General features: G+C 44.1%; 1 protein-coding gene across 1 annotated transcript in view; it reads left to right on the top strand.

Annotated features, from left to right (window-relative positions):
* The window catches only part of LONP2 (lon peptidase 2, peroxisomal), a 205,345-nt gene that overhangs the window by 59,764 nt on the left and 122,332 nt on the right, over positions 1–23,249 (top strand). Inside the window, exon 8 of the mRNA XM_030204378.1 lies at positions 13,826–13,967. Within this exon, the coding sequence (XP_030060238.1) occupies positions 13,826–13,967 (142 nt within the window). The remainder of the gene's footprint in view (positions 1–13,825; positions 13,968–23,249) is intronic.

Genomic DNA, 23,249 nt, shown 5'->3' with positions numbered 1-23,249 from the left:
GGGTGTGTGAATGTGTTTGTGTGCATGGACTTGTTTGTATGTGGTGGTATATTTATATCTATGTTGGTTCTCTGTGTCTGTGATCAGGAGAGGAGATGAGAGGGGAGGGGTTTTTTTTTTTTTTTTTTTTTTGAAAAGTGCATCCTTTCATCACTATGTTACAATGAATCAGTGTGTTTGCTGCAGTTGTTGAAGCTGTTTCTCCCATAAAAATGCTTTGTGGTACTTTTTATGGGGGAGGGTCTTCATTTTTCTCCCCCCCCCCCCCCCCCCCCCCCCACCGAGATGCATAAATCTCTCTTGTATAGCACATGAACCTCCTCCATGTGACTACAGCACCCTTCCAGTGCTTTGCCCCCACAGCCTTCACACTGTATGCTACCCAAAGTCTCTGTTGCTAGTTACACTGGGCAACAGAGTCTGGGGAAGTTCACTCACACAGGGAAGAGTTGGAGAACTGCAAAATGTCTTGACGCATTAGTCATCCTTCTATTTTGTGGACATTATTGAAGAAATCTTTGGAATTCTGAAAACAGCCAGTGAATCCCGAGCACATCTGACGGAGCTTTCATAAATTTTGGACCCAACACATGTGCCTAGTCTGCCAGTGCTTTAATCTAAAACTGTGTATAATTGTCAATACTTTTCACAGTAGAATTACGAACAAAGAAAACAAAATATAACCCAATCAGGGATAGGGAATTATTTGCAGTCCCTGTGTGTGTATGTGTGTGCACATGCCTATACGGGTAAGTGCAGGGTCTAGTTTTGGGCGGATGGAACAGTTGTGCAGATAGGCCCCGATATTCAGCCAGTGACGGGCAGGGCTTTTGCTGTCTACTGCGGGTATTAAGCATGGATATTCAATGTGAGGCCGTTTCCAGTGACCGGCATTGAATATCTGTTTGTTTGTTTTTTTAACTGCTAAAATGTTAACTGGTTAAGCTGATATTCAGCGATAACCGGTTAACGTTTTAGCTGTTAAAGATAGGCCGCATAAATAGCAGGGCTGTTTTAACCTCTGAACATAGCTGGTTAAGCACTGAATATTTGTGCCTAACCGGCTATGTCACACGACATAGCCGGTTAGAGTCTTGCCAGTTAAATAGCTTTAAATATCGGAGGATGGGGTAAGGTTTGTAGGGCAGAAATGGGAACGTAGATTGCAGGGTAGTTTTAGTATAAAATTTTGAAGGGATGAGGTCTTTGTGGTGGGGTAGGTTTTGGGTTCGGGGCATGGTGGGTTTGGAGAATAGAGAACATGGAGGGACAGTTTAAGTACATAAGTACATAAGTACATAAGTAGTGCCATACTGGGAAAGACCAAAGGTCCATCTAGCCCAGCATCCTGTCACCGACAGTGGCCAATCCAGGTCAAGGGCACCTGGCACGCTCCCCAAACGTAAAAACATTCCAGACAAGTTATACCTAAAAATGAGGAATTTTTCCAGTCCATTTAATAGCGGTCTATGGACTTGTCCTTTAGGAATCTATCTAACCCCTTTTTAAACTCCGTCAAGCTAACCGCCCGTACCACGTTCTCCGGCAATGAATTCCAGAGTCTAATTACACGTTGGGTGAAGAAAAATTTTCTCCGATTCGTTTTAAATTTACCACACTGTAGCTTCAACTCATGCCCTCTAGTCCTAGTATTTTTGGATAGCGTGAACAGTCGCTTCACATCCACCCGATCCATTCCACTCATTATTTTATACACTTCTATCATATCTCCCCTCAGCCGTCTCTTCTCCAAGCTGAAAAGCCCTAGCCTTCTCAGCCTCTCTTCATAGGAAAGTCGTCCCATCCCCACTATCATTTTCGTCGCCCTTCGCTGTACCTTTTCCAATTCTACTATATCTTTTTTGAGATACGGAGACCAGTACTGAACACAATACTCCAGGTGCGGTCGCACCATGGAGCGATACAACGGCATTATAACATCCGCACACCTGGACTCCATACCCTTCTTAATAACACCCAACATTCTATTCGCTTTCCTAGCCGCAGCAGCACACTGAGCAGAAGGTTTCAGCGTATCATCGACGACGACACCCAGATCCCTTTCTTGATCCGTAACTCCTAACGCGGAACCTTGCAAGACGTAGCTATAATTCGGGTTCCTCTTACCCACATGCATCACTTTGCACTTGTCAACATTGAACTTCATCTGCCACTTGCACGCCCATTCTCCCAGTCTCGCAAGGTCCTCCTGTAATCGTTCACATTCCTCCTGCGACTTGACGACCCTGAATAATTTTGTGTCATCGGCGAATTTAATTACCTCACTAGTTATTCCCATCTCTAGGTCATTTATAAATACATTAAAAAGCAACGGACCCAGCACAGACCCCTGCGGGACCCCACTAACTACCCTCCTCCACTGAGAATACTGGCCACGCAATCCTACTCTCTGCTTCCTGTCTTTCAACCAGTTCTTAATCCATAATAATACCCTACCTCCGATTCCATGACTCTGCAATTTCTTCAGGAGTCTTTCGTGCGGCACTTTGTCAAACGCCTTCTGAAAATCCAGATATACAATATCAACCGGCTCCCCATTGTCCACATGTTTGCTTACCCCCTCAAAAAAATGCATTAGATTGGTGAGGCAAGACTTCCCTTCACTAAATCCGTGCTGACTTTGTCTCATCAGTCCATGTTTTTGTATATGCTCTGCAATTTTATTCTTAATAATAGCCTCCACCATCTTGCCCGGCACCGACGTCAGACTCACCGGTCTATAATTTCCCGGATCTCCTCTGGAACCTTTCTTAAAAATCGGAGTAACATTGGCTACCCTCCAGTCTTCCGGTATTACACTCGATTTTAGGGACAGATTGCATATTTCTAACAGTAGCTCCGCAAGTTCATTTTTTAGTTCTATTAATACTCTGGGATGAATACCATCAGGTCCCGGTGATTTACTACTCTTCAGCTTGCTGAACTGACCCATTACATCCTCCAAGGTTACAGAGAATTTGTTTAGTTTCTCCGACTCCCCCGCTTCAAATATTCTTTCCGGCACCGGTGTCCCCCCCAAATCCTCCTCGGTGAAGACCGAAGCAAAGAATTCATTTAATTTCTCCGCTACGGCTTTGTCCTCCTTGATCGCCCCTTTAACACCATTTTCGTCCAGCGGCCCAACCGACTCTTTGGCCGGTTTCCTGCTTTTAATGTATCTAAAAAAGTTTTTACTATGTATTTTTGCTTCCAACGCTAATTTCTTCTCAAAGTCCTTTTTTGCCCTCCTTATCTCCGCTTTGCATTTGGCTTGGCATTCCTTATGATCTATCCTGTTACTTTCAGTTGGTTCTCTTCTCCACTTTCTGAAGGATTGTTTTTTGGCTCTAATGATTTCCTTTATCTTACTGTTTAGCCACGCCGGCTGACGTTTAGTCTTTTTTCCCTTTTTTCTAATACGTGGAATATATTTGTCCTGAACCTCCAGGATGGTGTTTTTAAACAGCATCCACGCCTGATGCAAGTTTTTTACTCTGCGAGCTGCTCCTTTCAGTCTTTTTTTCACCATTTTTCTCATTTTGTCGTAATCACCCTTTCTATAGTTAAACGCTAGCGTACTTGATTTCCTAGTTTCACTTCCTTCAATGCCAATATCAAAACCGATCATATTATGATCACTGTTATCAAGCGGCCCTCGTATCGTTACCCCCTGCACTAGATCATGAGCACCACTAAGGACTAAGTCTAGTATTTTTCCTTCTCTTGTCGGCTCCTGAACTAGCTGTTCCATGAAGCTGTCCTTGATTTCATCAAGAAATCTTATGTCCCTTGCGTGTACAGATGTTACATTACCCCAGTCTATATGCGGGTAATTGAAATCCCCCATTATTATTGTGTTGCCCAGTTTGTTTGCGTCCCTGATTTCCTTTAACATTTCCGCATCCGTCTGTTCGTCCTGGCCAGGCGGACGGTAGTACACTCCTATCACTATCCTTTTCCCCTTTGCACATGGAATTTCAATCCACAGTGATTCCAAGGAGTGTTTTGCTTCCTGCAGAATTTTCAATCTATTTGATTCAAGGCTCTCGTTAATATACAATGCTACCCCTCCACCAATCCGATTCACCCTATCACTACGATATAATTTGTACCCCGGTATGACAGTGTCCCACTGGTTATCCTCCTTCCACCAGGTCTCAGAGATGCCTATTATATCTAATTTTTCATTTAGTGCAATATATTCTAACTCCCCCATCTTATTTCTTAGGCTCCTGGCATTCGCATATAGACATTTCAAACTATGTTTGTTGTTCCTAAGTACATCATGCTTAGTACTTGACAGTATTAATTGGCAATCTTTTGTCTGATTTTTATTGTTATTTAAAGATACCCGATCTACTACAATCTCTTTTGCAACCTCACTATCAGGATACTCTATCTTCCCTGTTATGGTGATATCTTTGAAAGATACCTTATCCCGAACCATGCTCTTTTGAGCGACTGTCGGCCTTCCCCCCATTTCTAGTTTAAAAGCTGCTCTATCTCCTTCTTAAACGCCGATGCCAGCAGCCTGGTCCCACTCTGGTTAAGATGGAGCCCATCCTTTCGGAATAGGCTCCCCCTTCCCCAGAATGTTGCCCAGTTCCTAACAAATCTAAAGCCCTCCTCCCTGCACCATCGTCTCATCCATGCATTGAGACTCTGGAGCTCTGCCTGTCTCTTGGGCCCTGCGCGTGGCACAGGTAGCATTTCAGAAAATGCTACCCTGGAGGATCTGGATTTCAGCTTTCTACCTGAGAGCCTAAATTTTGCTTCCAGAACCTCTCTCCCACATTTTCCTATGTCATTGGTACCCACATGTACCAAGACAGCGGACTCCTCCCCAGCACTATCTAGAATCCTATCTAGGTGACACGTGAGGTCCGCCACCTTCGCACCAGGCAGGCAAGTCACCAGGCGATCCTCACGTCCACCAGCCACCCAGCTATCTATATGCCTAATGATCGAATCACCAAGTACAACAGCTGTCCTAACCTTTCCCTCCCGGGCAACATTTGGAGATATATCCTCGGTGCGAAAGGATAATACATCCCCTGGTGGGCAGGTCCTGGCTACAGGAGTACTTCCTACTTCACCAGGGTGATGCTCTCCTTCTAGGAGACCTCCCTCCTCCAAGGTAGCACTGCTGTGTTTCACAGTATGCAAGTTTTCTATGCTACAGAAGCTGGAACTCCTTCTCCCATAGAAACGCATTGGACCATTTTTATGGAGGGGAGGGGGGCCCTTATTTTTCTGGAACCCCTATCCAGTATTATCCAATTTTGAACTTGATAGTCTTTATCCTAACTGCTAAGTTTCATCCCATTCTGCTAAATTTTCAGAAAGTTATTTTGCCCCCTGTGGACAGACAAATTTTTAGATCCTTTTTTATCATTTCCAACTTCTATTGAGTTGGGAAGAATAAAAACTGTAGAGGTTATTCTCATTAATATCCCAGCATCTGTATCAATTAGACACAACTGTGCAGAGTTAGACACAGAAAAATAATTTTCTAATTGCCCTTTTCAGTGCTGGATTTTTAAAACACAAGCATACAGTTTAGTTTTCCTGAGATAATTTTCAAAGCAAACCCATGTACACAGGTTTCACACTTGCTGTATGGTGTGCATAACATTTCAGAGTTAAAATTGAGGTCTGTAAAATCCTGAGTGGTGTAGAATGGGTAAAAGTGAATCGATTCTTCACTCTTTCAAAAAGTACAAAGACTAGGGGACACTCAAAAATTACATAGAAATACTTTTAAAACAAATAGGAGGAAATATTTTTTCACGCAAAGAATAGTGAAGCTCTGGAACTCGCTGCCAGAGGAGGTGGTAACAGCGGTTAACATGTCTGGGTTTAAAAAAGGTTTGGACAAGTTCCTGGAGGAAAAGTCCATAGTCCACTTTTGAGATAGATATGGGGGAAGCCACTGCTTGCCCCGGGATTAGTGTCGTGGAATGCTGCTGCTATTTGGGTTTCTGCTAGGTACTTGTGACCTGGATTGGCCACTGCTGGAAGCAGGATATTGGGCTAGGTGGACCGCTGGTCTGACCCAGTATAGCTATTATGTTGTTAAATACCCTCAAATTCTGAATTTTCAAGAACATGAATGTAAATGCAAACCACCCCAAACTCATCCTCAGAAGCCCCACCTCAAATAGTAGGTGAAGTTATGCGCTTATAGGCTTTATCTGCATGTCGGGTGATCCGACAGTTTCATAAATGACCTTTTCCTTTGGTAAGTGTTCTTTTATCTGTGGAAATGGCTCTGAAAATGACTGCTTAAATAGTGCTAACTGTACTAAACAATCAAACATCGTTAAATTTTGAGATAGTGGCAGAATATATTCAAATACAATATATGAAGAACCAGTTACATTTGTACATTTAGGACAGTTAAATAGTTGATGTAAGACCCATTTTTGAGCCTATAAAAGCTAATTTAATAATTCTTCCTTAAATAACACAATTAAGAACAGAGAGAGGTATATGTATTAGTTCAGTTGGTAGAATTCATGCAAGCAAATTGAATTCGTTACTTCACGTTATATATATGTATGTTTAATGATTACACTGCAGATGCTGGTCTTTTTTTTTAGAAAAAATATATAATTATGTGGGAATCTGAAAAAGAGTATCCCCCTGATATTCAGCTGGCGACCTTTGGTCTTTCCCAGTATGGCAATACTTATGTACTGATCGTTGTCGTCTAATTTATCCTGACATTCAGTGCCAAGCCATGTCCAGGTACTGGCAATGAATATCGGAGGATAATTGGCCGCTAGAACTTATGCGGACCTGGCCGATAGTCAGCTGGGGCTGCATAAGAGTTATGCGGCCCTGGCTAAATATTGGACCAGGGCTGCTTTACTTTTTGTTATTAAAAAAAAAAAACCCTCCTTGCATCCCCTCCCGAGTCGCAGACAGAGGATACTGTAACCCCATTTACACTAACCTCCAGCCCCGCCAAATAAAATCCCAAGACAGTGCAAACCCCAGCTGTGCGTACAGTTGGGGTTTCACCCCATTACACACAGCAGCAACCCGTCACATTCAGAGGAAATAGTATGCTCAGAACTATTCCTGCCCTCAAAAGGAGCTCAAAAGGGGGCCCCTCCTTGGACCCCAAAGTAGATGAGGGCCTGCTTTCTGTAAACCAAAGTTCGACTACCCTTGCCCTAAGTTGTGTAATTTGTCTCACCTGACCTTTTTCTCACAGGGTCATGCATCCGCACTGCTGAACAAGCTATCGTTGACAGTCCCTGTGATGGTATATTTTTATTCATAGATTCAGATTTTTATAAAAGAAATACCAACATCTAAATAGTAATTTGTAAACTGGACCAGTGAGGGTAAGGAATAAAATAAAATCAATACTGAGGGAGTCTTTTACTAAAAATTAGCTCGAGTTATCTGCAGCAGGGCCCATAGAAATAAGTGAGTGGATTGGCTTGTCAGTTGGTAAAGAAAAAAAAAATCAACTAGTAAATCACCACAAGTACATAAGTATTGCCATACTGGAACAGACCAAAGGTCCATCAAGCCCAGCATCCTGTTTCCAACAGTGGCCAGACCAGGTCACAAATACCTGGCAAAATCCCAAAAAAGTACAAAACATTTTATACTGCTTATCCCAGAAATAGTGTATTTTCCCCAAGTTCATTTAATAATGGTCTATGGACTTTTCCTTTAGGAAGCTGTCCAAACCTTTATTAAACTCTGCTAAACTAACCGCCTTTACCACATTCTCTGGCAACGAATTCCAGACTTTAAATACACGTTGAGTGAAGAAATATTTTCTCCGATTCGTTTTAAGTTTACTACATTGTAGCTTCATCGCATGCCCCCTAGACCTAGTATTTTTGGAAAGCGTAAACAGACGCTTCACTTCTACCCGTTCAACTCCACTCGTTATTTTATAGACGTCTATTATATCTCCCCTCAGCCACCTTTTCTCCAAGCTGAAGAGCCCTAACCGCTTTAGCTTTTCCTCATAGGGAAGTCGTCCCATCCCCTTTATCATTTTCGTCGCCCTTCTCTGCACCCTTTCTAATTCTACTATATCTTTTTTTGAGATGCGGCGACCAGAATTGAACACAATAATCGAGGTGCAGTCGCACCATAGAGCAATACAAAAGCAATTTAAACTCTAGCCTCATTTTCAATAATATGTAACTTAAATGCTTCTCTCACAAACACGTTGATTATGGCCATGTTTTTTTCCTCCATTCCTAGCAGTCCTTATTATTCTATTCTATTCGTCAGTCTTATGTACCACTTTTACCCTTAAAAAGAAATAAACAAAAGAAATAAACTACATGATACTACAAAAGAAATAAACTACATGATACTACAAAAGAAATAAACTACATGATACTATACCTAAAGAACCAGAAAGAATAGAGATCACTCAAACATTCAGGTCTGGACGCAACTGTTTGTATCTCTGTTCCCATGAATTAGTGTACTGCAGACACAGACGATATGGGTTCTGTCCAATTATCAGAGACCAGTAGACCAGTTGCTTGTTAAACTTTTGGCTTTCTGCAGCTGCTGCGGAAAGATATCAGTTTGCTGAAAACTGTGCAAAGAATTTGTGCTGCAGAAACAAGACTGAGCAGCAAATAGAAAACTAATTGGATGGGCTGGCCCACTGTACTTCCATGTGTAGGATGGGGGTTCAATTCCAGGGTCAGGTTTGCTGACTTGAAGTTACTTCTGTTTAAGAAAATTCAAGGGAAAAAATAATTACAGCAAGGCAAGCAAGGAAAATTGAGCAGAGTAACTTGTCTTTCAGGCTCAGTGAGCCTGGCAGGCTACAGCTTTCATATGCAGTCACGAGATGCATGTTTAAGATTAGAAATCAGAAGACAGGCTTGGCAGTATTCCACATTTTTAAGATTTCAAAAGCCATTGGCAAAGAGCAGCATGGTTTGATCGCTGGAGCTATTAATAGAAAAGTACTTAGTGATACTAGAAAATGGTGTGCTAAAGCTTTCTTAATGGTAAAATTCTGGGGTTTGGGGAGTTATTATTATTAGGATTTATTTACTGCCTTTTTGAAGGAATTCACTCAAAGTGGTGTACAGTAAGAATAAATAAAAAATGAGCAATAGACAATTACAGCAGTAAAAATATTCAAATAACAATACAAAGTATGGCATAGTATGCTACTTTTGTTACACAAACATAATCTAGTTTTCGGGAACCATTGTTTTTAAATTCAATTCTTTGCTACATCTACCAGTTAGTATATGAGTATTTTCTTCCCAGCTTGTATTTAAATTAAGCTTATCCAATTGGACCTCGATGCTTCCAAGCTTGACTGGTCTTCAAGAGACCGCACTTTGCTCAATGTTTCAATGAGCGCCAATACTTCACTGGAGCTAGTCTTATCATTGGTCCTATTTCTTTTTATTGCTATAAGGACCCAGGGTTCTCCGGTCAATGTAACCCCCTCAAAAAAAATTGTAGGAGGAAAAACCATTGGCCCAGAAACCCTATGTCCCTCTGCATCCCAAGCTGAGAGAATATGAAAGTCAGTGAAAATATAAGTAAGAAAATCAGCGATTGACAGATTTCAACAAACTTTTTATCGAGTATTGTTCTCTCAGCTTGGGATACAGAGGGACATAGGGTGTCTGGGCCAATGGCTTTTCCTCCTACAATTTTTTTTTTTTTGGGGGGGGGGGGGTTTACATTGACCGGAGAACCCTAGGTCCTTATAGTGATAAAAAGAAATAGGATCAATGATAAGATTAGCTCCAGTGAAGTATTGGCGCTCATTGAAACATTGAGCAAAGAACGGGCTCTTGAAGACCAGTCAAGCTTGGAAGCATTGAGGTCCAGTTGGATTTATCATTCCATTAATGGTGATCACCATTGCGGCATAATGTAAGCCACATTGAGCCTGCAAATAGGTGGGAAAATGTGGGATACAAATGCAGCAAATTAATAAATAAGCAAGCTTAATTTAAATACAAGCTGGGAGGAAAATACTCATATACCAACTGGTAGATGTAGCAAAGAATAGTATACTACTTACAATGTCAACACAATATATAATAGAAAGTTTTAATTGACAGTGTAGGGTAGAAGCAAAGATAACATGCAGCCAAATGCACGCACAAATGTTAAACTTCAACAATTGGTTGTTAGCACCTAATTATTGATAGTTAAGGGCTTTTTTACTTAACTAAATTGTTAGCACATCTTGGGTGTACGAATCTGGGTGCCAGATATTGAACCGGGGGGACATTAAGTATTCATGTAAGCTCTAACTTACAGTTCTGCAGAAATATGGCTTTGAAGACAATTTCATCCGATTTATACGAGCTTTATATGCTAACCCTAGGGCAAAGGTGGTGGTCAAGGTGGTTAATAGATTTACGTCGGAAGCCTTTCCTGTACTTTGGGGTACCTGCCAGTGCTGCATTCTCTCTCGGCTATTATTTATTCTCACATTGGACCCTTTGATCAGAGATATCTGTGTTAATCCAGAAATTAAGTGGGTGGTCCTGGGGGCTCATTGTTTTTAAACTGGCTGTTTTCGCAGATGATCTTTTGGTGCACCTAGTGGACCTTCAACAATCCTTAGCGGCTCTGGAGAGCTTCTCGGAATATGGAGACTTTGCAGGTTTTAAACTGAACCTCCAGAAGTCGGTGGCATTACCATCTGATGAGGTGGTTTGGGGGCCATGCTTTTCCTCTTAAGTGGGCAACTGGCACATTTCGTTATCTGGGTGTACGGTTGGGTATAACTTCAAAGGATTTGTACTCAGCATTTCCCACTTCCTGGAAGAGACCAGATACCAGCTGGAAGCCTGGCATACATTACCTTTATCACTTCTGGGAAGGATAAATTTGATTGGTGATTCTGTTTCCCAAATGGCTTTATCTACTTCACTCTTCCTTTGCAGTTACTGAAAAAGGATCTTGTTCGCCTGGTTCTGCTGGGCGGGTATGAAAGCTAAGATCAGATTTCCTTGGCTGATGGGCTATTGGGCTGCAAGAGGTTTTGGTCTATCTAACAGACTATATAATATGGCATGCCTCTTGCGACATTAATTTGATTGGATTACTAGAAATCAGGTTTACATTCCTCTCGACTACGAACGAGCTTTATTTTCTACATACCACTTTCTCTCCTTACTAGAAGCTTCCTATCAGACGATTCCGCATCCTTTGGGTTTAAATGTACTTCTCAGCCCCCTACATGAGGCATGGAATTTCTTGGTCATCCGGCTGAGCGGTGACCCGTGCAGCACTGATCAACTGCCCTTTTGTGGTAATCTAGAATTCCTGCCAGGACGGGAAAATGATGCTTTTGTCAGACGAGAGTCTAGGGGGATTGCTTCTCATGCAACACATGCTTACCCCAGAGGGCACAATAAAGGCCTTAGATGATCTTCTCCCTATATTGCCATCTGAAATACTACTATAATAATTTATCACAATTGTCGCTTGAGGCAAAGATGGGGGAGAAAATATGAGGGTTTTTTTTTTAGCTCATTGGTTTATAGCAGGCCTACATAAAGCACTTAATGGTCAGATGGGGGAGAAGAAATATGATTGGTTACGAGAGAGGTGGGAACGGGATCTTGGTACCCCCTTGCGGAACTGGAAGATAATTGTAGCTTTGCGCAAAATGCCACAGATAGTAAAAACATCTACATTACAAGAAACATATTTTAGAGCATATACTTCCCAATTATAACTATTTTGTGCAGGGCTTACAGTCACTGCACAATGCCTTAAGAATGCTGCAGAGGAAAATTCATTGTACCATTCAGCTTGGAGCTGTAGGAAGACACAGCTTTTTTTATATGAACTCCATCAGTACCTAGGGCATACCCTCCATATGACATTTTCTTTACTCCCACTTACTTATTGTTGGGAATAGTGAATAGCGAGACTCTGGGAGGGAAGGGAAAAATCTCTTCCGAAAATTAAAGGTTGGTGGCGATTAAATGTGTAATGCAGGCCTGGGTTTCTGAAGAAGCTCCATATCTGGAGTTGGCAGAATCAGTTGCATGCCTTGGCCATGTGGGAGGCTCAGGACACTTCTTCCGCTTCTAAACATACAGAGGAGTTTGATACCTTTGCGTCGTAGCTCATTGTTAAATAAACTTCACTTATAAAGAAGTGGCAGAGGCAGTATATGAGGTGAGGGTGGGATAAGGGGGTTATGGGGGAGTGTTGGGAGAGGGGTACAGCAGGGATAACATTTACACTTGGCTGGTTCCAGAAGATCTGAAGCAACCCGGTCTTCTGGTCATTGAATCAGGCTTCATCTAGGTCTATTTCAGTTTTGGGGGAGGAGGGAATGGGGAGATGGGTTTGGGAGTTGGGAATGGGTTTGTTTCTATATTAATAAGGGAATGATGATGATCTTGTCTTATCTTTTCTAGACAAATGTCATATCGATGTTGGGTACTGCTGTTATCTTGAATATTCTGACTATATTCTTGTATTGTTTATTCTATATGGTCATCAATAAAAATTGTTTCAAATAAAATCTTGTCAGTAAACACCTGGTATAAGAAACGCATGTCCACCAAAACCTAGGATGGTACATGCGTAATGTTTGTTGTAGTTAATAAAGTGAATTCACAACCAGCCCTTTAACTGGTTCCCACAGTGTCTGTTTCATCCTGTTTATTTGGTCTCTCTTTACTTGGAACCAGTCATGTGAGACCTTTGTTTCATGGCTGCTTTTGCAGCTTTTTAAAGTATTGCATGTAATTCAGATCAGTTTTCTGTTTTTTTGATAGAGGATATTGTTCATCCTCGTTGTAATTCTTCAGAGTCTGTCACAGCTCATCTGAGAGGAGTCAATGTCATTTCTGTGGGTTCAGTTCATGGGGAAAGTCTTCCTCAGGTCAACTGGGCTGTGAATGTTGCAGAAGCTCCAGGCTCCGCCCATTCTGCCTCGCCTCACCCTATGCGTGGAATAAACTTCCTGAGCCCTTACGCCAAGCCCCCTCCCTACCCATCTTCAAATCCTTGCTCAAAGCCCACCTCTTCAATGTTGCTTTCGACACCTAACCTTTATACCTTTCAGGAAATCTAGACTGCCCCAATTTGACTGCCCCTACTTGACTGACTGTAAATTTGTCCTTTAGATTGTAAGCTCTTTGAGCAGGGACTGCACTTCTATGTTAAATTGTACAGCGCTGGGTAACTGTAGTAGCGCTTTAGAAATGTTAAATAGTAGTAGTAGAAGCAGTGTTTATAACCCCTGAAGAGACTGTCCATAGTTTTCATGAAGTAATGACACCTAATGGCCAGGCTAAGATCATGATTCCAGGATTCTGGAAGAAGCCTAAACTGGTGCATAGCAGTTGGTAAGGTATGTAAAATATGAGAATTATCCTTGGGTAGCTGTGAATCAAAGCTTATCGCATCAAATCCCAGCCCTCATTCCAGTTGAAGTCCAATGGACAAGGATCAAGAAGAAAATGGCATTCCTGTTAATGAACAAATTAAGCTCATTTAAAATAGTTGACACCCTAATGTAGCACCTCTCTAAAATGCTTCTGTATAAACTGTATAAAAAAAAAAGATGCTTTTGAAATAATTGACGTATCTAGGCCTTCGTTGACCTCAAAATCCTATTGCTCTGCCATGGGAAAATTACAACTGTGTCCATCATATCTCTATGAAAAATGTTTACAGTATTTTTTTTAAATATGTTGTTGCAGGGGACCGAATAATCGAATCATAAGTATACTTTGTATTTAGGTATAGATGTTTGTTATTATTTCAGCCTTCATGAAAGCTCTTGATCTCCATGTTTCTAAATCTTCTCCCTTCCCCACAGGCGCACTTATGTTGGCAGCATGCCTGGACGAATAATCAATGGGTTGAGGACTGTTGGGGTCAATAACCCAGTTTTCTTATTGGATGAGGTTGATAAATTGGGAAAGAGCCTGCAAGGAGATCCTGCAGCTGCCCTGTTAGAGGTAAGAAGTGGCATAATTCTTGGTTATCCTGCTGTCTGTTTCCCCAAAAATGGTAGCATGGTAAAAAGAACAGGGTGTGAATTTTTCCTTGTTTCCCATAGGTAGTACGTAATTTTTACATGTGTTAAAAAGAAATGAACTATTTTTAAAAATGTACTTTTGGATAATGGTATATATGTTGTCTAGGAGATCAAATGAAACCTTCACCTGTTTAGTATCTTTTTCTAGATTTCAACTGAGATAATATTTTCATTTAGCACTTATGTTATACTAGTAAAAGAGGCCCGTTTCAGAGCAAATGAAACGGGCGCTAGCAAGGTTTTCGTCGCCAACACCCCCCCCCCTCCCTCCCTGGCCAACCCCTTCGTTGTTCTGCCATTGCTCCGCCCCCAACGTCATGACGTTTGACGCGAGGGCGGGGCCTGGAGCAATTTCCCCCCCCCCCCCGCCTCCCTCCCTGCCCACCCCTTCGTCGTTCTGCCATTGCTCCGCCCTCGAGGGCGGGGCCCGGAGCGATTTTGGTGGCTTCACCACCACGAACCTTTGAACCTTTTTGAAGGAAGTCAGGGCTTGGCTTCACTGACGTCAGTGTCCTCAGAACGTTGAGGGTGAGTTTTATTATAGTAGATAGTAGCACAATATATAAAGCAGAAAAGACCAATTAGCACCCAAACCCACTTCCCACCCAAACCCACTTCCCCTCTCCCTCCACTCTCTATCTCAGTTGATAACACCCTCATCCTCCCCGTCTCATCTGCCCGCAACCTCGGAGTCATCTTCAACTCCTCCCTCTCCTTCTCTGCGCATATCCAGCAGATAGCCAAGACCTGTCGCTTCTTCCTCTATAACATTAGCAAAATTCGCCCTTTCCTCTCTGAGCACACCACCCGAACTCTCGTCCACTCTCTCATTACCTCTCGCCTTGACTACTGCAACCTACTCCTCACTGGCCTCCCACTTAGCCATCTATCCCCCCTTCAGTCCGTTCAGAACTCGGCTGCACGTCTTATCTTCCGCCTGGACTGATATACTCATATCACTTCTCTCCTCAAGTCACTTCACTGGCTTCCGATCAGGTACTGCATACAGTTCAAGCTTCTTCTACTAACCTACAAATGCACTCGATCTGCAGCCCCTCCTTACCTCTCTACCCTAATCTCCCCTTACGTTCCTACCCGTAACCTCTGCTCTCAAGACAAATCCCTCCTCTCAGTACCCTTCTCCACCACTGCCAACTCCAGGCTCCGCCCTTTCTGCCTCTCCTCACCCCATGCTTGGAATAAACTCCCTGATCCCATACGCCAGGCCCCCTCCCTGGCCATCTTCAAATCCTTGCTCAAAGCCCACCTCTTCAATGTCGCCTTCGGCACCTAACCACTACACCTCTGTTCAGGAAATCTTGACTGCCCCAACTTGACATTTCGTCCTTTAGATTGTAAGCTCCTTCGAGCAGGGACAGTCCTTCTTTGTTAAACTGTACAGCGCTGCGTAACCCTAGTAGCGCTCTAGAAATGTTAAGTAGTAGTACAAGATATTCTTAGGCCAGATTCTATAAATGGTGCTCAAAAATGGGAAAAGATTGGCACTAAGCGCAACTCTATAAAGGGCACATGCCCTTTAGCGTTTAGCGCCAATTCTAGCACTTTAAATTTGGGCTCCAGACTTGTGCATGCTGAAATTGGGTGTAAGTATTTGCACCCAAGTTGAATGTGCTGACCTATTATACTGTAACTATATTCACAACTTTTTGAAATGCCCCTCCCATGGCCATGCCCCTGTTGAGCTGCACTGTGGGATTTGGGTGCCCAGCTTTACAGAATAGTGCATAGCTAGATACACATGCAAATTCCAGTTAGTGTCGATTAACGTCAATAATTGGTTGTTGGCGTTCAGTTATTGCTTGTTAATGGTTCCTTAGCCAATTAAGTTGCACATGCATTTCGGGATCACACTATATATAGAATCTAAGAGTTAAGTGTGTTTCCTAGCTATCAGCTGTGAAAGCTTGACAGCTTGTAGGATATCACTCCTTATCTAAGTCAGTTCTTGTTCCTTTCCTTATTGGTTATCTACACCCTGAGCAGATAGATATTCTGATTTCTAATCCTCTCTTCTGTGGGGAAACATCATGTGTTAGACACAGCTGGAATCTGGTAGGAGCTTAGAGGTGGAAACTTCAAATATATTTTCAAAAAATAACACCTAAGTTTTAGTATCTTATGGAATTTTAACAGGCATGTATAACTGTGAGCTCACCATGAAGGTGTATGCCAGGTATCCAGTGACCATTTGCTGCTTACCTGAAGGTATAGGCCGGGTATCCAGCAACCATTCACACCAACAGATCTCTCAATTTCCCAGTAGGAAGAGATAAGTTTTTAATTTCCTGGGCTGTCCTGCTGTCAGGTCCGAGTCCCACTCTTTACTCAGGGGGTGTCCAAAGCCCTCAATACTCCATCCACCTCTGGCTCTGTGCATTTTGGTGGGCACCACTACTCCCACCCTGGCCCTTCTTGGGGTAATGGGGTCCTGTTCCCCTCCTCCCAGGCTTTGTGTGCAAGCCGAAGTTCTCAAGTTATCCATTATACAAATCATATGCTAAGTAGGATGTAGTTCATTTCCTGATCACTCTCAATGCTCGGGGAATTATCTGTACAACTTCTGGACGGGTTGGTCATCACCTGCCACTTCCCACTTAGCCTTTCCTGTCTAACTACAACCACCCAAGCAGGGCTCCAGATTTTCACCCTAACTAGGTTAGGGATTGTACCCAAGTTGTCCTTCTGTATGACCTATTGGTGATGCTCTCTTGGGGTTGGGGGTTCTCCCTGCTTTGTGATGGGACGTACACCCCGTCATGACAACAACTTTGAAAAATGTGCCTATTTTATGTCCTTGTGTTTTTTATAAAATAAACATCTAGACTGCATACACATACACAAATTTATATGTACTCTGAGGCAGACCTAAATGTGTACATGTACTCTTAATGTATGTACTTGCTATTTGGCAGGCTGTACTAAACATATTGTCTGGCTAGCAACTGAATACTGCCACTATACAAATAAGCCTTGCTCCACCCCATTCCAGCCCTTATTTATATAAATAACTAGCCGTTAAGCCCGTAAAAACGAGCGAGATTTCCAGCTACCCTCCTCGCCGCCGCTCCCTCCTCCCTCCGTGCCGGGCCCCCTGCACCGACCTGACAGCGCCTCTCACCTCCGTGTGAAAGCGCTGCAGGCAGCAGCAGATCGCTCTGCTGCTGCCTGCAGCGCTTCCACACGGAGGTGAGAGGCGCTGTCAGGTCAGTGCAGGGGGCTCGATGCGGAGGAGAGCGGGAGTGGCGGTGGGGAGGGGAGGGTGGAGGTTGGCGCGCGCGCGATGTTTGTTTCCAGGCGGCAGCGTCCGACAGTGACTCCGACTCCGTTTCCCTCTCTGTTCCGCCCTCTGATGTCATCACGTCTTGACGCGAGGGCGGGACAGAGAGAGAAGTCTCTACTGCGCATTTGCAGGTGAGTCAGTTACTTGCCGTTTATATGTTTGATATCAGGATGTTTGAGATTTCAACAGCCCAATATTTTCCGTAGAGGTTTTTTTTTTTTTTAATGCAGGGATAGGGAATTTATATGTTGGCCACCTGGTAGCCGGTGCATAACTCCTGCTGAATATTGGGTCCAGCATCCTTAACTGAGTAAATGTAATGGAAACACTGCAAAAACAGAGGATAGTGCGGTTTCTGGAATCCAATGGATTGCAGGATCTGAGGCAGAATGTTTTTGCTATAGGTGGGTCAGATGAATCTGTGTGTAACTTCACTCACAGTGAGAAGTGTTGTTGTAGCAGGGTTGGGGGGAGATTTGCTTATAATACACATAACTTTTGCATCCAATGCATAGCAAGGGGTGGACAAAAAGTCAGAAAAATCAAACCAAATCTTTTCTGTTTTCTTCTAAGTTGACAGTTTCTGAAGCCACTGCTGATAGATTTACACTGGTTGCCAGTCAATGTCAGGATTATTTTTAAGATATCTTTTTAGTATTTAAGGGCTCTGTTTATTAAGCCACATTAGCGTTTTTAGCGTGCACTAAGCACTAGAGTCGCCCATATATTCCTATGGGCAACTTAGCGCTTAGTGTGTGCTAATCAGCGTGCGCTAAAAACGCTAACGCGCCCTTTGTGCTGCTTAGTAATCTTTACAAGGCCTGGCTTCATTCTTTTTATACAATTTATTTTATTGTTCCTCTTCTCAATTGACTCTAAAATTGAAATATAATAATATCCTTCTTTTCCCTTCGGTTTATTGTCTTGTATCTAAAAGAAATTGTGAAAGATCATTCTCCTTTCAGGCTGCTATGTATTGGAGATCTCTCCCAACTAATTTAAGACTTAAAAATTCTTATATGACCTTCCATAAAAATCTTAACTCATTTGTTTGAAGAATATTTACTTATAAATTGAGGTTAGGAATGATTATTGATTTAAGCTCCATTATGTTTTGTTTTTTTATTGGCCTAATTAATCTTGAACCCTCTGTGGGAACCCAGCAGTATAAAAGTGTAAGATTAGATTAGATTTCTCACTCCCTCTGATGCCAAAGGTTTTTTTTTGCCCCATCTTTCACTGGATTTTACCACTCTGCTGACATCTTTCATTATTTGATTGATTTGTCCTATTTTTTTTTTGTTTTTATTTATTCTGTCTTTGCTCTTCCATTCTCTCCACTCTTTCTCTCAAACCTCCCTTGCTCCTTTCCTCCTCATAAACATCTTCCTCACTAGCACTTACAGTACCTTTCCCCACTTCACAGCATCCCTCATTTTCTTCTCTTCTCTCTTTTCTCCTGTTCCATCCTTCCCTCTTCCCTTATCTTCCTCCTTTTTCCCTGATACAGATGGCTGGTCCATACACATTGCTGTTGGTCACTGGTCTCTTCCTCCTCCTCTTCCTACCTATGTGTACATTTTAATAGGAAGTGTGCCTATTTATTTAGATTTTGGGCACACCTTTTTCAGTAGTAGCTCAAGGTGAGTTACATTCAGGTACACTGGGTAGTTCTGTCCCTGGAGGGCTCACAATCAAACTTCATACCTGAGACAATGGAAGGTTAAGTGACTTGCCCAAGATCACATGGAGCAGCAGTGGGATTTGAACCAGCCACCTCTGGATGTCAAGACCAGTGCTGTAACCACTAGGCCACTCCTTCACTCCTATAGAAAAAAAAAACAGGACTGTGGGGGTTAGTAGCACTGTATATGCTCCCAATACCTGTGGCCTACACTGATACCCTCATGTTCAAAAGCAAACGCTGGCGCTACAGGCTGTTAGCGCCATACTAGCGCCGGCATTTGCGAACCCCACATGATCAGAGCCCTCAAGTGCGTGAAACAACGCGCTCTATTGCTCTTACTGCAAGTAGCATGCAAATGCATGCTAAACGGGGCTTAACGCATTCATCCCCAGTGACCAGCGCGCCAAAGATTGGGTTGCTGGCTGCGACAAACCCTACACCAGCTCCAAGCTGGCGTTAGGGTTTGCAGATCATTGGGGAGGAATGGTGAGCCCTGTTCAGCATGCATTTGCATGCTGGCAGGCCCCCATTCCCCCCAATGACGCAAACCACCCCCCCCCCCCCCCCCCCAGCGACAGGGGACTGGAGGTCCGGCAGCCCTCCGGTCCCTCCCGACGATCCCACACCCCCCCCCCCCCCCCCCAGGTTCAGGGAGGGCTGGAGATCCAGTGGGTCTCCAGCCCCCCCAAACCCCCCGAAAATGGTCCCTGGTGGTCCAGTGGCTGCCGCCGCCCCCCCAACCCAACCCCCAGCATTGGCAAGGGTCCGCTCTGCCATCCGATCCTACGCCCACCTCCCTCTCTGCCTGCCCAGTGCCCGCCCCCCTACCTTGGTTGGAGGAGGGACGCAGCCTGCCTCCCTCCTCTTCCTTCGACGCCGCAAAATGGCGGTGCCCAGCCCTGCCCAGTGCATCCTGGGATGCGCTGGGCGGGGCTAAACACCATATAAGGGAGAAACTCCCTTATTTGATGTGTAGCCCCACCCAGCGCATCCCGGGATGCACTGGGCAGGGCTGGGTGCCGCCATTTTGCGGCGTCGAAGGAAGAGGAAGGAGGCAGGCTGCGTCCCTCCTCCAACCAAGGTAGGGGGGCGAGCAGGCAGAGAGGGAGGGTGGACGCCGGATCGGATGGCAGAGTGGACCCTTGCCAATGCTTGGGGGTTGGGTTGGGGGAGGGGTGGCGGCGGCCCCTGGACCACCAGGGACCATTTTCGTGGGGGTTTGGGGGGGGGCTGGAGAGCCACCGGATCTCCAACCCTCCCTGAACCTGGGGGGGTGGGATCGTCGGGGGGACCGTAGGTCCGCCGAACCTCCAGCCCCCGTTTTGCCTTGCTCGGGGCAGGGGTAGTCAGGGCCTGGTGATCCCATGGACCTCCAGCCCCTGTGTTTGACAGGTTTGGGCTTTTGACAGCCTAGACCTGTCAAACAAGTGCGGGAGGATTGTGCTGAGCACATGCTCAGGCACAATTCTCCCGCACTTCTACCCCATGATCAGAGATGATTGCGCTGCTTAAATTTGCATGCATCATCTCTGATCATCCGTGTGGTAAAGCCCCACGCTGTTCCAGCGCTGTTTGGAACAGCGCGGGGCTTTGATCATCTGCCTGTGAGCACCATAGTCCCTCCCAGATAGCTTTCACCCTCTGCCTCCTCACATCGAAGCACTAGCTACTACTGTTTCAGTGTTCTGGTTTGTGCAGCCAGTTCAGCCTTTGACAGTTTGTAGGAGGGAAGAGTATTTTTCCCCCTCACCAACCTCCTCCTAGATCCTTACTTTAAAACAAAATACTTTCTCAGTCCAGGCTCAAGACTTCTTTCTCTTTCTATTATCAGGGTAGTGAGTATTGGGGGGAAAAAAGCAAGTTATTACTTAGCATAAGCAATAAGTTTCTTTAAAAATGAAATAGATTCACAAATTCTAATTATTTTGTGCCTCCATGTTATTAACAAGTACTGATGACTGAAAATTCTTGGTATGGGTGTGGCTGTGATGTAATAGTCACCAGTGTAAAGCTTGTTAATGATAATGCTTCAGATATCTGATTTCAGTTCTGTATGCCCTGTGGTACTGGAGTCATGCTATGTTTCTTTATGCTCTGCTTTTAAAGAACCACACATGCCTTTCATTTCTGAGGCTTGAATACATTTCTAAGAGTTTTAAAGTTTACCTTTGTAGCTATGAAGAACAAATGTGGAATGAATTAGTTTTTTGACTACTTTAGGGGATATGAAAACAAAAGAATCCTAAACATGTAGGGCTTCACATTTTAGATTGATTTATATAATTACCTTGACCCTGAACCATTTGTTTTTATGTATTTGTTAAATGGGCTTAGAGGTCATGTGAGTTCTACAGTCTTTCCAACCCCCCCCCCCCCCCCCCCCCCCCCAGTGTGTATATTTGTAGTTGAATCCAAATTTGCTTTAACATTTTGTTTAATGCATGACAAGTATGAAAAGAATAATCATATATATATATATATATATATTCTTTTTCTGGTACATTTGTTTCTAATATAGATTTTCTTGGTGCATACAATGTAAAAATGTCCTCCTTATCCTGGCAGACCAGTCCAAATGAGTGGATTTTGTCCTCCTCCTAGCAGATTCAGGCAGAGAACCCCTATCCAGGCTTAAGCCCCTGGTATAACATTGTTCAGCAGGGTTGGATAGTAAGGATTTTTCTCTATGCTCTGCAGGTGGTCCATCAGGATTTGAGGGCAAGGGCAGCTGCTCTTTGAGGAGCATTGTAACCCTGTGGAGTGTTACAATGGAGCTGAGTGGCTGGTAGTGGTTTCCCCATTCAGGGCCCACAGGTTGTGTGACTTGCATAAACCCACCTCTGAGAAAACCATCAGGGTTCTTTCTCTGTCACCCTCCTCTCTCCCCCTGGTGGAGAGACACATTCAGGACACTCAAGCCACCTGGTTGAGCAGTTGACAGGAAGAGAAAGGAAACAGCAGCAGGAGGTAACTTGTAGTGCATTGTTCACTGCAGAAGGCCCAATAAATAGGGAGTTATAGTGCCAGTATACCTGAGTACCGAAATGAGATCTGCAGGAGCTGCTGCTTGAGCAGCATGACAGACTCCTTCTGTCTTCACAGAGATGAGGAGCCTAGCACCAGTGTTTTCAGTGTCACTCTGGGGGCCTGTAGGTTGCAGCAGGCAGGCAGAAGCACTGTTCCAATACAGGCCATAAGAGGATGGCAGCAGCAAGCTGCATGACTCGCAGTTCAGCTTGCTGCATACATCTGGTAGTGCTATAGAAATGATTAGTAGTAGTAGTAGCAGCATTGAGCCCCAAGGTTGAAGACAGAGCTGTGGTGTAATCACCAGCTGGACCTACCACCATCTTGGCCATATGTTCAGTGACAGAAGCGTGGCCAAGCTCATTAGAGGAGCCTCTGGGTCACCCACTTTTGGTGGCTGAGTGGGGTTGAGAGCTCCTCAGTGGGGGGGTGTTCCAGGACGAAGATCTCCCTGCTGCTTCTCTGTTCCTGATGGTACAGAGTCCCTGGTATATAGCCCCCATAGTTATCAGGGGCCAGATCCAGAGCAAAAGGGAGCTGCTATAAGGCCTGGATTTGGACCAAGAATGCTTGGGGTGGTCTGAAACAGAGCAGGGGTTGGACTTGTAGGATGTTGGTAGAGGAAGGTGAGGTGATCCTCAAAGGGAATTAGCAGTCACCAGTTATCCACTTCTTTAGGAAGCAGGAGCAAGGCTTCCTTATTGAGTGGGTGATGTCTACTTTGAGGATCATGGAGGTGTCAGTCTAAGACCAGGATGGGTCTTATACTGTTTGAGGAGATGAGAAAGCCTTTCAGAACTTTCCTCTTGCATATAGCCATTCAGGCTATGAAGGTGAATAAATGGAAGTCTCGGGCTCATCTGGGTCAGAAGACTTCTCGCCAAGCTTTACCTATGAAGGAGGCCCAGTTCTTGATATCTAGAGTTGACGCTGTCATCTCTGCAGTGGCGAGGAGGATCACCATCCTAGTAGGAGACATAGCCCTCAGAGATTTGCAGAATCACAAGGTGGAGGCACTGCTGAGACAAGTCTTCAAGATTTGTTTTGGTACTATTTTCTAAAGAAACTTAGGCAGCTGCAGATAGCTGTCTGTGGTGATTATGTAGTCCAGGCAGGTCTTCTTTGGATGCAACAACTCCTGAGATGGATCAGTCTTGAGTGGCTGAAGTCAAGAGTGGCCGTCCTGG

Source organism: Microcaecilia unicolor, chromosome 5 (assembly GCF_901765095.1).
Source record: "Microcaecilia unicolor chromosome 5, aMicUni1.1, whole genome shotgun sequence".
In the NCBI taxonomy this organism is placed as follows: Eukaryota; Metazoa; Chordata; class Amphibia; order Gymnophiona; family Siphonopidae; genus Microcaecilia; species Microcaecilia unicolor.
This window is presented reverse-complemented; position numbering and strand designations above follow the sequence as displayed.